Source organism: Sinocyclocheilus rhinocerous, unplaced genomic scaffold (assembly GCF_001515625.1).
Source record: "Sinocyclocheilus rhinocerous isolate Xijiao unplaced genomic scaffold, SAMN03320098_v1.1 scaffold2019, whole genome shotgun sequence".
NCBI lineage: Eukaryota > Metazoa > Chordata > Actinopteri > Cypriniformes > Cyprinidae > Sinocyclocheilus > Sinocyclocheilus rhinocerous.
The window spans coordinates 190,112-205,839 of NW_015660491.1; the positions used below are offsets into that span (position 1 = coordinate 190,112).

General features: G+C 36.0%; 2 protein-coding genes across 3 annotated transcripts in view; one reads left to right on the top strand and one right to left on the bottom strand.

The window, feature by feature from the left end:
- eef2b (eukaryotic translation elongation factor 2b) overlaps positions 1-4,266 on the top strand; it is a 22,433-nt gene extending 18,167 nt beyond the window's left edge. The window contains exon 13 of the mRNA XM_016534083.1: positions 3,846-4,266. Coding sequence (XP_016389569.1) covers positions 3,846-4,039 — 194 coding nt within the window. The 3' untranslated portion in view covers positions 4,040-4,266. The remainder of the gene's footprint in view (positions 1-3,845) is intronic.
- A 2,047-nt stretch (positions 4,267-6,313) lies between these two features.
- The window catches only part of btbd2b (BTB (POZ) domain containing 2b), an 11,133-nt gene continuing 1,718 nt past the window's right edge, over positions 6,314-15,728 (bottom strand). The window contains exons 2-9 of one of the 2 annotated variants that reach the window (XM_016534100.1): positions 13,644-13,763; positions 13,416-13,572; positions 13,229-13,334; positions 10,454-10,651; positions 9,721-9,913; positions 9,553-9,640; positions 8,028-8,174; positions 6,314-6,950 (exon numbers count right to left, since the gene is read on the bottom strand). In XM_016534100.1, the coding sequence (XP_016389586.1) occupies positions 6,789-6,950; positions 8,028-8,174; positions 9,553-9,640; positions 9,721-9,913; positions 10,454-10,651; positions 13,229-13,334; positions 13,416-13,572; positions 13,644-13,763 (1,171 nt within the window). In that variant the 3' untranslated portion in view covers positions 6,314-6,788. Of the gene's footprint in view, positions 6,951-8,027; positions 8,175-9,552; positions 9,641-9,720; positions 9,914-10,453; positions 10,652-13,201; positions 13,335-13,415; positions 13,573-13,643; positions 13,764-15,728 lie in introns of both variants that reach the window. The other variant, XM_016534098.1, reaches the window with a different exon arrangement.

Here is a 15,728-nt window from a genome sequence, read left to right on the forward strand (position 1 = left end):
AATAAAAGTATCGGTATCGGGCGAGTACTGGAAAAAGTGGTATCGGTGCATCCCTAAAAAAAAATATTAAAAATTATATCTGGTCTCTGAATAATTTTTGGTTTGACTGTATATCCTTTGGTTATTTTCACACTTAATTATGCCCATTAAAATGTATTTTACAAGTTTTTGTTACTTTCACTGTTCAATTTTTTGCTCTTTGGTACATCATCTTTAATTTAATAGCATTAGAGCTGCTCCATTGCAGCGGCTTAGTACTGTAATCACGCGCTTTGCTGTAATAATGCAGGGAACCACTCGTTATAAATCTCCTAACTGATATTTTCAGAAATAGAAGTTTTTTTTTTTCATCTGAAACGTGCTGCGATTTATATTCCAAAGCCACTCATATAATACAGAAACACTCAAGCAAGCAAAACACACACAACACGTGTACGTATTTGTACTGGTGCAGAATGAGAGGACAGTAGTACAGCGCATTTCACACAAGCTGCTAGATTCTAGAAGGTTAAAAATAAATGATGTTTATAGTGAATGCCCCTATAAATGGTCTTATTTTTACGATTTAGTTTTAATCCAAATGATGCGTGTGATAAGTGAGTGAACATCAAAGATCACACAACAGAAGTGCGCGCTCTCGCTCTACCGTTAAGTAACATTTAAACAAGTTTCATTGTCTGAATATGGCGCTTATCACATGCTGTTTGGTATCGGGGCATTTTAACGAGTACAGGAGCTCAGTATCGGGCCCGATATCAGTATCGGTGCATCCCTACTTGTTAATCAAACAAAAGCATTTAATGTGCTAAAAGTTCATTTTGGCCAAAAATAATGCTCTTAACCCCTTAATTGTCACTCACATTTTTGAATATAGATGTGAAAGTGCACTATCCAAACTTACGTTTTTATAATTCATGAATGAAAATATTGTGTAACATGATTTTGATGTACCATTTTCATGGAAATGCAACGTCTGATTTTAAAATGGTTTTCAAAGGATGAATTGAGATTAAGTTTTCAATTGATATATAATTTCTGATGATTTCTAAAGTGTGATGGAGAAAAAGGCCACGAAGAAGACTTTTTTTGACACTGGTCAGAACTCCTGTTATGATGTAGATTTTTGAGGTGCACTCTTGTCATAAATTAATCTATTACTTTTCCTACATAATTTTTAACAAAAAATAGTGGTGAAATATCTATTTAGGAGTTTTAGACCTTTCCAACAATATATAGTTTGTCATTATTAGATTAGGATTTAATTGTAATTACAGGGCTCTACGCTTGCTTTTCTTTTACTTTTTTCTTAAACTTAAAAAATGTAGGCGCACGTTCAATTTTAGGAGCACCTTCTAAACAATTATCCAAAATTTTATCAAAAAGTAGCCTTCCCATTACGAGGTGATATTTGACTCCTCTAACTTTTATTAAAAGTATGTCATCTTTTGTCAAATTCTTAAAAGAATTATGTTTTATAAGCTTTTTAAAAATTTATTAAAACGACAGAATAAGAACAAGTAGTGCTGGAATGTTAAAAAATGTTCAGTCAGTGTTAAGTAAACATTTTTAAATTGTTTTGTAATTGATTTTTTATTTAAAAAGCACATTTTGGCTATTTAATTTATGCAATGGTGAAGAAAAAAAAAGCGTGGGAAAAATGTGAAAAACAGTGTTCGGTATTCGGCCTTCGTCCCAGTGTTTCATTTTGTTCGGCTTCAGCCAAGAATTTTCATTTCGGTGCATCCTTAATTGTAATATAGTGAAGTAAACTTGGGCGTCCCACGGAGGGGATGGGTGACAGTTAAGAGGTTAACTCTTTCCCCGCCATTGAGTTATCTCGTCTTTTACAAGAAAACACTTCCCGCACCAAAGACCAGTTTTACGGCTTTCCGTGTTTTCACTGTTATACACTCGGGGCGCTATTATGCATCTTCTGAACGAGTACAAAACCTCCCGAACAAAAACACAGGTGAACAGGACGGAGAAACTGCCGATCTCTTATGTAAACAGATGCATATGAAAAATAATGCGATAATAGACAGCATATAAATGAAAACCGCATAATGTTACGGAGTAAAATGTTGATCCAGGAAGTGGTATATGTCTGTGCAAGCTTTGGAGGTGTTGATGGAAGCGATTTACTGGATTTATGCTTTGATAATCGTACTGAATATCATCCAGATGTAGTTTTCGATAAAAAATTCTCACCTTTTGCTCAAAATTATACATTTTTATGAAATCTACCTATATTCAAGTGTTGATAGAAAAAGAATGCTTTAAGCTAGAATAAAACTGATTTTTTTGTTTAAAAGTAGAGGCTCTGATTTTATTTAGGTGTATTGCATATTCAAATATTCATACAGCAAAATATACTGGAGGCCATCAAATTTTAGTGAAAATCATCAAAATCGCTGGCGGTGGCTGGCAACTTTTCTCAAAGAATACTGACTGGGAAAGAGTTAAATGTCTCAAATCTATTCTTTGACTCGTTTATTGATAGTGCATTATTCAGAACAGTTATTTCAAAGCAGCTTCAGTAATCAACAGGAGAATGAGTGTGATTTGCATCCATTGTGGCGACTTCAATGTCCGCTATTCAGTTCAGTGTGGATTCGGCTCTACAGAAGACGACAGTGTCATTAATTCAGTTCAGTTCAAGCTGTGTCAGTGCCATCAAATTGATATTTCTGAATATTAATCTTTTAAAACCATCTGAGCAAACCCGAGTCAGCATTTGTCATTAAGCAGCAAGTAACTACTCGTTTCAGTCCAGAATCACTCTGACTGATTCAGGCTGAGTTTGCAGTCTGGTTTGAAAGTGCTGAGAAAGCAGGACTGAACGCTGCTGCATACAAAAGATAAAACGGCAGCACGTCTTTCTATTGTGTCGTTCTCGCTGTCAGACAACAAACATACAGCGCAAGCAGTGTAGAAGTGATTCGTGAGCAGCTTCTTTTGAAATCCATCCGTCAAAAGATCCAAATCTGCCTCGAGCTCATCAGTTCGAGTGATTCCTGACTCACTGAATCGGTATAAATTACTGGCTGATGCTTCATCAGATGAATGAAGTTAAACACACATTTAGGAAGTTTTTGGAAACTCTGTTTTTCAGTTTAAATACATCATTAATATCAACTGTTCAGATCAGTTTCTAGTTTTTGCATTGAATCAGTCAAATTACTCGCTCAGTCATACAGTTCCACAAAAGCAAATGGTTTTTTTTTTTTTTTAAATAGTTACATTTTCTTAGTAGTAGTGGTAGTATAATTTATTGTTATTAACTGTTTTTTTTATTAACTTTTTTTAAAATAAAATTGCTATATATTTTAAGTTTGTTAGTAGTGTTTTCTTTGTGTATTATATCTTAATATTAACGAATTTTAATTGGTAGTGTTTTATTTTTATTTTTTGTTTTTACTAGTATAATTTTAATAGTGGTAGTGTAATTTTATATTAGTAGAATCTTTATTTTAATTTAACTATTTTAATACTAGTATAATTTTAATATGTTGGTTACCTTGTAGTATGATTTTTATTTTAATGATCAGTAGTATTATCCTTTTTTTTTTTTTTTTTTTTTTTTTTTTTTTTTTTTTTTTTTTTTTTTTTTTTTTTTTTTTTTTTTTTTTTTTTGGTGTTTGTTTATTAGCTCTTTTTGTTTTTTTTGTATCAGTTTAGTAGCAGTAGTAGTTATTCAGTATTATTAGTATTCAATTCCAAGGTTTAAAGAACCAGTTTTGCACTAGTAGCAGTTCTCATTCCTAATGAAAGTGTCCTAGCCTCTGTTAAATCCACATATGTTTGTGTTCAGCCTCTTAACATCTCATATGTGTGTGTTTCTGCAGGTTTCACCGCTGACCTGCGCTCCAACACCGGCGGGCAGGCCTTCCCTCAGTGTGTGTTCGATCACTGGCAGATCCTGCAGGGCGACCCCCAGGACCCCGCGTCCAAACCCTTCCAGATCGTGGCTGAGACACGCAAACGCAAAGGCCTGAAAGAGGGCATCCCGGCACTCGACAACTTCCTCGACAAGTTATAAACGACCCGGCGACACGTCTCCGTTCTCTAGCCCAAACCTAGACGATGCTTTACACTCATTCCTGTGTTTCATTCCTTCCCTCCTGCACTCGCTTCCTTCCCTCAGAGTTCAGCAGAGGGACTGGACTGTACAGGGCACAAACACCCACACGGTTATCACCTTCAGACAGGAACGTCCAGTGGATTATGTAAATCTAATAAAGAAAATAAAAATGGAAAATTACTCGAGTGCTTGTGTGTGGCGCTTCATTGCCTGTCAATGCAGATGATTATTCATAATGTGTTCATGATGATAGATGGATGGAGAGATGGAGAGAGATGGAAGGATGGATAGAGAGAGATGGATGGAAGGATGGATAGAGAGAGATAGATGGAGAGATAGAGAGGGATGGATAGAGAGAGAAGGATGGATAGAGAGAGAGATGGAAGGAGGGAGAGAGGTGTAAATTTTGTCTCGGGGGGGGCAAACCAAATTTCTCGAGCGGTTTTTGAAGGGGACAAATAATCCAGCTAAAATTGTACTTGTAAGGATATGTATACACAGAGGAAAGCCTTACTACTATTAGTGCAGCAGGGAGACCATGCCAAATTAGACAACTAGACCAGGGGTGGCGAACGTCGGTCCTGGAGAGCAGCAGCCCTGCAGAGTTTTGCTTCAACCCTAATCAAACACACCTGAACAAGCTAATCAAGGTCTGAAGGGTTACTAGGAAGCTACAGGCAGATGAGTTTTAATTAGGGTTGGAGCTGAACTCTGCAGGACTGCGGCTCTCCAGAACCGGAGTTCGCCACCGCTGAACTAGACCGTGCTCGTGTCTGCTATATACAGTGTTGTCAAGTCCGCGGTTTTCCTGTGGAATTGGGAATTTTTGCCTATGGATAGAGATATAGTCAAATATATGTAGTTTTTGAGCTTAGTAATTCTATGTTCATAGTTACACAAGAATTGTCAAAATGCCTTGAAATACTAAGTTTTAACTTCAAAAGACAATATTGTCATATTAACTATTGTATTTTATTAAAGAAAATAAAACACTACACTAATACTGCTTTTTTTATTTGTAGTAATGTGTTTTTAATGGGAAAATGCAATGATGCAAATCATGCAAGTAAAAAAAAAATTTGTGTAAATTATCAAATTATCAGTTATTTGTTCCTTGTCCTTTTTCATGACTGATTTTCTTGTCAATTATTTTGGTGGTCATGGGAAATTTATATATATATATATATACACACACAATGAAATGTGTGTGTGTGTGTATATATATTTATATATAATGTGATATTCCAAATAAAGAGACTCTTTTCTAGCTATTTTAGTCTGTAATCTAACTTTCATGTAATTAAGTAAACCTTGAATTAAAATTGACTTTTAATACACTGGATGCATGTTATTCCAAATGACAAACTACTAATTTTGACTAAAAAACTACAAAAAGAAAACCTTTTTGGACTAGAAATAAAATATTGAATATAATTTTTTTTATTTAAAAAAAAAAAAAGACAAACAAAATTACTAAAACTTTTAATCATGTTTGTGACCATTAAATCCAGTCTGCTGTCCTAAAAACAAATGGTCAAAAATGTTCAGATGTAAAGAATGATTCAACTTTATTGAACATGAGTAGTCATACAAAGACCCAACATTACCGAACATCTACAATCCAGAAACACGAGCGCTTGTTGGATCTGAACAGTCATGCACGAGTGCTGAGGTTCATCCTGTAAATAAATACTGTGTTCCTGTGTTCACCCTCTTGTTAAATTAAGTGCTGAACGTATAAGGAACATCTAAGGAAACATTGGCACAGAAGAGAAGATAACAGACCACGTTCACAGACCGCTTTCCTCTGGTCTACAATCACACCGCTGTACAAAAGCTCAAGGCAGCAGTGATTTATAATCGATTTGACATTTTTTCATATAACAACCTAAAATACACAATTAGAGTCTAATCTCAGTGACAAAATATGTAATTACTGCTTCTTGCTTTTGCATATGCATTAATCATTAGCTGCATAAACATCAAAATTTGCTTTATTTATATAATAGAGTTAAAGAAATAGTTCACCCAAAAATGAGCATCATGGCTCCTCTGCAGTGAATGGGTGCCGTCAGCCATTAAAGTGGCTGTTTAAAGTTAAAATGTCTTGATGGATGTGTTTCAGCTTTTGTCTTCTCCAGATGTTAACTGATGGACTGGAGTGCTGTGGATTACTTGTGGATTATTGTGATGTTTTTATCAGCTGTTTGGACTCTCATTCTGACGGCACCCATTCACTGCAGAGCATCCATTGCTGAGACACTGATGCAATGCTACATTTCTCCAAACCTGATGAAGTAACAAACTCTTGTTCAGCTATTGTTCATTCGTGGGTGAACTATTCCTTTAAATGTAAAGCTCTTAAACACAGTGAGGTGCAGGTTTGGCAAGAGTTTTAATTGCAACCTAGATCGACTGATGCAAAATCAGATACACAAAAATAAAGATATGCATGGTACATGTCAGTCAGTCGTGGGTGAGTAATTCACTTGCTGTTGACAGTCAGTGTAAATATGAGCCCTCAAAGTCTAATCGCAATCATTACTATCGGTTATTAATGACAGAAACCCCTGAAAACAGTCGTCCGTCCGTTCATCCTGTAACAGCGGCGAGTGTTTCATTAGTCCGTCTTTACTCTTAGTTCTCTGAATTCTCTACAGCGTTACGGTCAAGTGCAATATCATGTGCCGATGGAAACCAGCGGAGTCTACGTGTAGAAGATGACCTCTGGGATCTGGCCGTCCTCGACGGATGTGCCGTTGTTGTTTCCCGCGGCGTAGCAGAAGGTGAAGCAGGTTTTGGTGCCGGAGCTGGACGACTCGTGCGTGACCTTCCTCATGCCTTTAGTGCCGTAGTGCGAGTCTGGACCCTGAGACAGAAGAGAGAGAGACAGATGTGTTATACAATCTCATCTTTAGATGAAATCTCAAGGCAATATTCAGTAAATCTACATTCGTTCCCATAGTAATAATGACTAAAGACAGAGCAGCTGTGAGAAAAAAAGAGAAAGACAGGATGAAAAATGGAAATTTAGTCTCTGCTCCTGTAATTTATTTTGAACAGACTTCATAAATGTGGTTTGGATCAGGTTGGTAAAAATCGGATTGATGCATGTAATTTTTGCAATAAATGAAATGCAGTAGATTTGTTTATGCACCGAATGCTATTCTCATGGCAATAAAAACTAAAATAAATAAATAAATAAACATACAAATAAATAGTTAAAATGAATAAATATATAAAAAACAAGCCAAATAACCTTCATACAAAAGATTAATCTATATAAGATTTTTTTTAAATGTACACTAGCACATATATATATATATAGAGAGAGAGAGAGAGAGAGAGAAATTAGCACTTTTATTCAGCAAGGACACATTAAATTGATCAAAAGTGACAGTAAAGACATTTATAAAGTTACAAAAGATTTCTATTTCAAATAAATGCTGTTCTTTTGAACTTTCTATTCATTAAAGAATCCTGAAACATAAAATGTATCACCGTTTCCACAAAAATATTGTGCAGCACAACTGCTTTCAACACTGATAATAATCAGAAATGTTTCTCGAGCAGCAAAACAGTATATCAGAATGATTTCTGAAGATCATGTGACACTGAAAACTGGAGTAATGATGCTGAAAATACAGCTTTGATCACAGAAATAAATTACAGTTTAACAGATATTCACATAGAAAACAGATATTTTAAGTGGTAATATTATTTCATTGTTTTTACCGTATTTTCAAATCAAATAAATGCAGACTTGATGAGCAAAAGAGACTTTTGGAAAAACAATAATCTAAATAGTAATAAAAATCAAAATAAATTTTCTTTCGGATGACAAGAAACTGAAAAAACAGGAAATAGAATAACCGATCTGTTGGTGTGGGTAAAGTCACAGTTAGTTTAAGCAGCTTTACATTAACTAACGATGGAATGCCGTCACCTTTAATGTAGCACAGGCCATGTAATTGACGTTAGGCAGAACTTCCACCGGTTCCTTGAACATGACTCTGAAGGTGCTGGCCGATCCGTCACAGCTGAAGCCGGTGTCGTTCTGACCCAGAACTGTGTTACTGTCAGTGTGAATGATCTGAAAGAGATTCAGGATCAGAAAACAACTCTTTCAAACACTGATCTGTTCCTCTGAGCAGACCCCACCAATACTGATGCAATACTGAAACTATATCACCACCACAAACACGAGGACTGCACTGAAATAAAAGCAGCACACTGCAGGATGATGATTTTTTTTCAACATTATGTTCAAATCTATCACAGTGTATAAGAAAAAGTTTATATGTGAGCCTGGAGCACAAAAGCAGTCTTAAGTCGCTGGGGTATATTTGTAGCAATAGCCAACAATACACTGTATGGGATTTTTTTGCACCCTCTGATTCCAGATTTTCAAATAGTTGTATCTCGGCCAAATATTGTCCTATCCTAACAAACCACACATCAATGAAAAGATTATTTATTCAGCTTTCAGATGATGCATAAATCTCAATTTTGAAAAATTGACACTTAAGACTGGTTTTGTGCTCCAGGGTCACATATTTTAGGTGTTATGACTGATGTTTCACTATTAATCAATATTTTTTATAAGTTCACCTAAATAGTGGTTACAAATAAATGCAAATAAATCATGTAGTAATTAATAAGAGGTTATAAAAACTGCTCGTACAATAATTTTATTATAGAATTTATGTTAAATTTGAAATTTGACAATTGAGTGCTTGAAATTTCTCACATAACTATATATAAACATGTATTTTCCAGTGTACTTTTAGTATCGGGATACTATTATAGTTTTCACTCATATTTTGAATCAGTTACTAATTTTATATTTTCCGTTTTTTAATTTCATTTGAGGTAAAGTTTTAGTAATTTTGTTGCATGTTTTTGTCATTATATATATATATATTAAAAAATTTTTTTTTTTTTTTAATGTCTATATAGTTTTTTTTTCATTCACTTTTAGGTTTATTCATTTTAGTTCATCAAGTTAAACTAAATTAAAATGAGAAATGTTGCCTTGGCAACTAGCTGAAAAAAAAACAAAAAAACAGTTTTTTTATGTTTTATTTCATTTAACGTTTATTTCTAATAACAACAACAAAGCTTTTAATGGTTTTAGTTAACTATAATAACCCTGGCATTTAGTGCAGCATGATGAATGTACACAAAAAGTGAGACAGAACTATTAAAAATCAAGTATGAAAAAAATAAATTATAGATAAATTAAGAAAAAATTAAATGCAAAAGAATTTAAAACAAACCAATAAACTAATAAATATAAGTATACTGTATAAGCCTCTACCAATAATGTGCAAACACGGTTAAAACTATCTGTAACAATAACTAAAACAGGGACTTGGAAACAGTCATTGCCATTTGAGGCCAAAAATGTCACGCTTCACCTTAAAATAAACTTGCATTGCTTAAAAATCATGTCCTGTGGACAGTCGTACCTGTATGTTGACCTGATAGTCTGTAGGTCCGTGTATGGATCCATAAAGGCCAAAGCCCACAATAAATATCCTGCGATTGACAGAGAACCTGCAGAGAGCACAGTCACTCAGTTAGCTGACTTCACACAGCGGTGACGGCGTGGACGAACCCGCGGGGGTCTCTCTCACCGGATGCGGTCGCTGGTCCCGCTGTAACCCCAGCGGCTCTCCACCTGCCCGAAGCGTGTGATGCTGCACTCTTTCCCCCGCAGACAGCAGCGCGGCCGGTCGATGAACTCCACGCGCGGTTTAGGATTCACCGTGAAGTGCAGGAACAGACTCACCACCTCTCTGTCTGTCAGAATGGCCGACTGAGCAGGACCTGAGTGAAACACACATGCTCATAAAGCTACTGTATCATTTTTGATACATGTATTTCTAATGATCAAACTTTGCTGTTAAATATGTTTCACTCGATCTCCTGCATCCCTTCTGTCGTCTGATCGATCGTTTAGAGTGTTTTATCCAGTCAAAGCTCTTTTAGTGTAACTATTATTGGAGATATAGAGCCACGACTGATATTTAGATCATTTTATGTCAGTATCTGCTGTACTGTTAGAAAGATCTCACTGATTTACATTACAAGCAGCAGAATTACATCACTTTTTGGTCATAAATATCTGCATATGCACCAAATTGCATAATTTAGCTCAGTTTTTTTTTTCTCCATATTCTCACTATATCAGACTATATGAGCCATAAAAGCCTGATGGATCAGATATGATACTCAACAAACAAGATATTTTGTCTAAATGTTCAATAAAATGTTCTACTGTAATTCAAACAATTAGATTTTTCTGACTATTATTTCATATTTCAAGGTTTATAGGGTTAATGCCACAAGCGTGGCATGTATAGAGACCTGCGGCGAACTCCTCGATGGTCATGAGCGGGAAGCGGATGAGATTGAGGGCTTTTCCCAGCACGCGTCTCTTGTTCTCCGGCGTGAGCTGGAGCTGCTGTCGGTGAGCTTCAGCTTCTGCCCAGCGAACCGCCGCTCTGAACAAATGCACCTCGCGCACACCCAGAGTATCTCTCTCCAACACCGCAACCAGCGTGTCTGACAGAGACAAGAGAGAGACAGACGTCTGTGAGGACGTGAGGAACAAACTAGGGTTTTCATGAGACCAAAAATATACACTAATCTGTAAGCTTTGGGGTCGGTAAGTCTCTTGTGCTCACCAGGGCTGCATTTAGTTGATAAAAAAAAAAAACAGTAAAAACAGTGATATATTACAACTTACAATTTTCAATGTGAATATACAGTGGAGATCTACAACCTACAATTTTAAGGTCTCTGCTGCTTAGTCCTATTTGAAGTTATCCTAACAGGAGCAGAAGGGCACTTTTTTAAGCATATTTCATAAATTAATTGTATCCTGAAACACAGTATAAAAAACTTAGAAAAAGAACTCTGATCAATATTAGAGAACACTTACAGAATTATATGACAAACTCTATTTAACTGGAAGCATTCGTCTAATTTTCACTGAGATTGTAAGATGGCACGCCGCTCTAAGGTGACTGAAAGCCTGAAACAGGAGGAGGTCCAGATGAAGGCCAAAGGGACGACACTTTCTGACACTGCAAGAGAAGCTGGACGTTCCAAGAATACTGCAGCTTTACAATGAGACTAACTCATTCAAGTCCCCCAAAAAGGCTGGTCGTCCACATAAGACAAATGCACGAGAGGATAGGATAATGTAGAGACTCTCAATGAGGAATCGGCTCAGCACTGCAGCTGGAATTGCTCAACAGTTCAGCGCTGAACAGGATCTGGATCTGTCTCGGCACGTTTAAGAGAAGTCGGACTGAAAGCGCACGCTGCAGAGATCAAGCCTCTCATCTGCAGAAAGAATCAAAAGGCTGGACTCATCTTTGCTGAGGAGCATGTTGTGTGAAGAGAGGAGAACTGGTCCAAAGTTCACTTTAGTGACGAGAGCGAGTTTCATTTATCTGGGTCTGATGGGAAACACTAGGCGTCAAACTGGGGAAAGACTGAAGCCCGAGTGCGTAAAGAAGTCAGTGAAAGGTGGAAGAGGAAGTGTGATGGTTTGGGGGATGTTTGGGTCTCTTACACAGATACATGGCAGGAGAATGCAAATATTCATCAGAACCTCCTTCAGCAACATGCAGTTTCTTCCCTGCGTTCATCACTCAATCAGCCTGAAATTTTCATGCAGGACAATGCTCCCGTCACACTGCAAAACAGGTAAAGCAGTTCCTTGATGCTGAAAACATGCTGATGATCAAAACCAGTCTCAAAATCTCTGGAAAATCCTTGGCAACAAAGTTCTGGCTAATAAACCCTCTGCAGGTATTGAACTAAATGTTAGTTGCAATCTTCTTTCATGCTACAGCGGTTACTGTTCTCTAATTTTGATCACTGTGTTTTCCACAAAATAAAGGGTTTTTGTTGAAATGCCTTGGTTATTTTGTCAAACATGTTAGTATAACACTGGTATAAATACAGCTAATATTCCTTCAAATTTTGAACGATAAAGATTAACGATATTTCAGAAAAAATCAAGTATTTACAGATTGTTCTCCAATTTTGATCTCCACTGTACTGTAAACTGTAATTTATTCCTGTGATGCGCAGCTGAATTTTCAGCATCATTACTCCAGAGTGTCACATGATCTTCAGAAATCATTCTAATATTTAACATTTCTGATTATTAGCAATGTTGAAAACAGTTGTGCAGCCCAATATTTTTGTGGAAACCGTCATACATTTCATTTCATTTATATGCTGACGATACACAGGTGTACCTGTCGTTGAAAGCTGGCGAACCATTGTTGGAATGCATCTCAGATATTAAGAAGTGGTTATCAAATAACTTTCTCCAACTTAATAAGGACAAATAAGAAATAATTGTTTTTGGTCCCCCAAAATTGAGGAGTGGTCTCATTAAGGAGCTGGGCAATCATTTCCCCTCAATAATCCCCTCCTTTTGTTTTATTATCTGTTTTTGTTTGCTTTTATTCTGTCTTTATTTAACTTTCCTTTACTTTGTACTTCAGCACTTTGGAGAGCTTTGCTAAGTTTAAATGTGCTATATAAATAAAATTGACTTACTAATGCATTTGTTAGTATTAGTGTTTATTAATCTTTGTTAACATTTGTTAATAAAAAATAAAGCTCTTCATGGTTTGTTCATGCTAGCTCACACTGCATTAACTAATATTAACAGATACAAATTTTTATTTTAATAATGACACGTATGTACAGTATATCACTGGCATGATTATGAGATATAATATATTACAGGGATAATTCACCCAGAAATTAAATTTCTTAACCTCAAGTTGTTCCAAACCTGTACGAGTTTTGTTTTTCTGCTAAACACAGAAGAAGATATTTTGTAGAATGTTGGTAAACAAACAGTTTCTGGTCCCCATTGACTTCCATAATATTTTTCTATACTACAGAAGTCAATGGCTACTAACAACTGTTTGGTGAGCAACATCATTCAAAATATCTTCTTCTAACTCATACAGGCTTGTAACGACTAAATGATAACAGAATTGTCATATTTAGGGGAACTACTCCTTTAGCACTGATTCAGTGCTGCCAGAGTTTGAGCAGCGGGCCTGTAATGCGATATACCGTGGGTTTGTTTCCGTGATACAGTACCCAGATCAATATCTGTGAATCCCTCAGCAGCCAGAGCGTCTCCTGTGTTTTTGTCGATGTTCTCCAGGCACAGGCTGGCCAGCTGCGGCTCATCGAACAGTCTCGCCTTCAAACAAACAACACATCAGCCTGTCAGAGTCTGACAGGTAAAGCCTGTGTAAACATTACAGGTATGAATGAGCTCTACCTGTGTGAGCAGCATGAAAGCATTGTCTGCGCGCAGGTTCTTCTTCAGAAACTCCACACAATGGGCCTCCAGAGCAGGAACGGCGTATTTCTTAGCAGTGTAGAGAGTCGTCATCACCGTCTCAGGCCCGATGTGAACCTCATCAGAGTACAGGAACCTGGAGAAAAGGTTACAGTTTCTGGAATGTATGTACAGTATATACATGCATACTGAGAAAAACACTCATACTTGAGCAATGCGAGGAATGCAGCAGGTTCTACATCAGGAAGCTCGATCTCTGTGGATGTGGTGGCCATGCCTCCATTAAACATGGCATCAAATACTGCACTGCCAACGGCCAGAACAAACCTGCATGGTAATATTAATATTATGAAAAAATATCATAATAATTATTGTTATAATAAATAATACATTTATAATATTATAATATATTTATTTAATAAAAAATATTATTTTCATGACAAATAAGCACATTCCCACCCAAATCGACATATTTTTACAGCATGGAAGTTATATATGTTATAACTTTGCCTTTAACTTATTCTGATTTCACTTTTTTTTTTAAATGTAAAATTACAAACAAACGCAGAAGTCGAAAATATGGACATTTTATGGTAATCAAAACTGATTATTATAAATATATTTATTTAATAACCATTTATTATTAAAGTTAACGCATCTTTTTTCTCGCAATTCTAAAAAAAAAAAAAATAACAGAATTGCAAGATATAAATTCCAGTTTCAAGATGTTAACTCACAGTTGGAAGAAAAAATTGGAACTGTGAGATAAAAAGTCGCAATTATTCAATTTATATTTTTTTATTCCGTGGCAGAAATGAACTAAAAATACATTCTGAGTTTATATGTTGCAATTTACTTTTTTCTCAATTGCTAAAAAATTCTGATATATATAAAAAAACATCATAATTACTTTTATTTTTTATTCCATGGCAGAAAAAAAAAAGAATTGTGAGAAAAAAAGTCTGAATTCTGAGGTCATATCTCGCAATTATGACTTTTCTCTCAGAATTTATTTTTAAAAAAAAAACTGATTTCTGAGATAAAAAGTCACAAATACCTTTTTTTTTATCCCATGGAAATTTAAAACAAGTTAATGACAAATACAAAAACACGAATGAATTGTCACAATGCAAAAATATTTTAATGGTCGGTTTTTAATCATAAAAACGTTTGTCTCGTGACCAGCTGTTAAACCGGTAGTGATGGGAAGTTCGGATCATTTTACCGACTCGGACCTTTGAGTCTCGTTCAGCAAAATGAACGAATCTTTTTTCGAGTCATTTCGTTCATTTTAGCAAAATATAATTAAAATGTTACGTGTTACTTCCCTCACACGTCTACTACTTACGCAAACGTTGATCACACTACAAACAATACAAAACTGCAATAAGAAACAGAAAAGATTAATTGTTTACCTGGGTCTTCAGTCTATGATTAGCTCACCACCTCTTATCTGACAAATCTTCGGGTTTGGGCTTTATGGGGCTGTCACGTGATGAACGAACGACTCAAACCCGAAGACTCGAGAGATGAACTAATCAATTCTCTTTCCGGCTCAGACTGCATAGGCTAAACTTATGGGGCTGTCACGTGATGAACGAACGACTCGGAAAAACCCGAAGACTCGAACCAGGTGAACTACTTGACTAATTCCAGTACAGAACATATAGGATGTTGCGCATGCGCGACTGAACGAATCACTCCCCGAGACGACTCGTTCTTCCCGAGTCACATTAAAGATTAGTTCAAAACGAACGAATCGTTCAAGAACGACCCAACACTACCTACAGGATGGATCTGCTAGTGTCAAAGGAAATAGCTATTTTCTCACGTCAAAACTCCTCTTTGTGGTTTAGGGGTTTATGGTGCCATAAAGACAGCAGGGTGTCTGGGAGATCTGTGTGAATTAACAGGTGAGGAGGTGAGACAACACTTTAAGCCCTCAGTGGAATAAACACACAGCTAAAGCTCCACATTCCAGTCCAGGGAGGGTTGACAAAACAAACCAGGCGGAATGACTGGGATTAAACTGTTAGGATTGACAGAGCAGTAGACTGTGCTGTGCTTTTATCTGTCATTATTAGTTATTGTCAGTCATTCAGGATAGTGTGACTTTTATTTAATTTGAGATTTTATTTATGTACTCATTTTATGTATTATTTTAGATTTTATTTAATGTTTTAATTTATTTTATGGATTTATTAATTTATTATTACTTTAAACATAAAAAAATACTAGGACAATATTTTAAATTTCAGTTTATTGGGAAAAAACAGCAGAATGATATGAAGG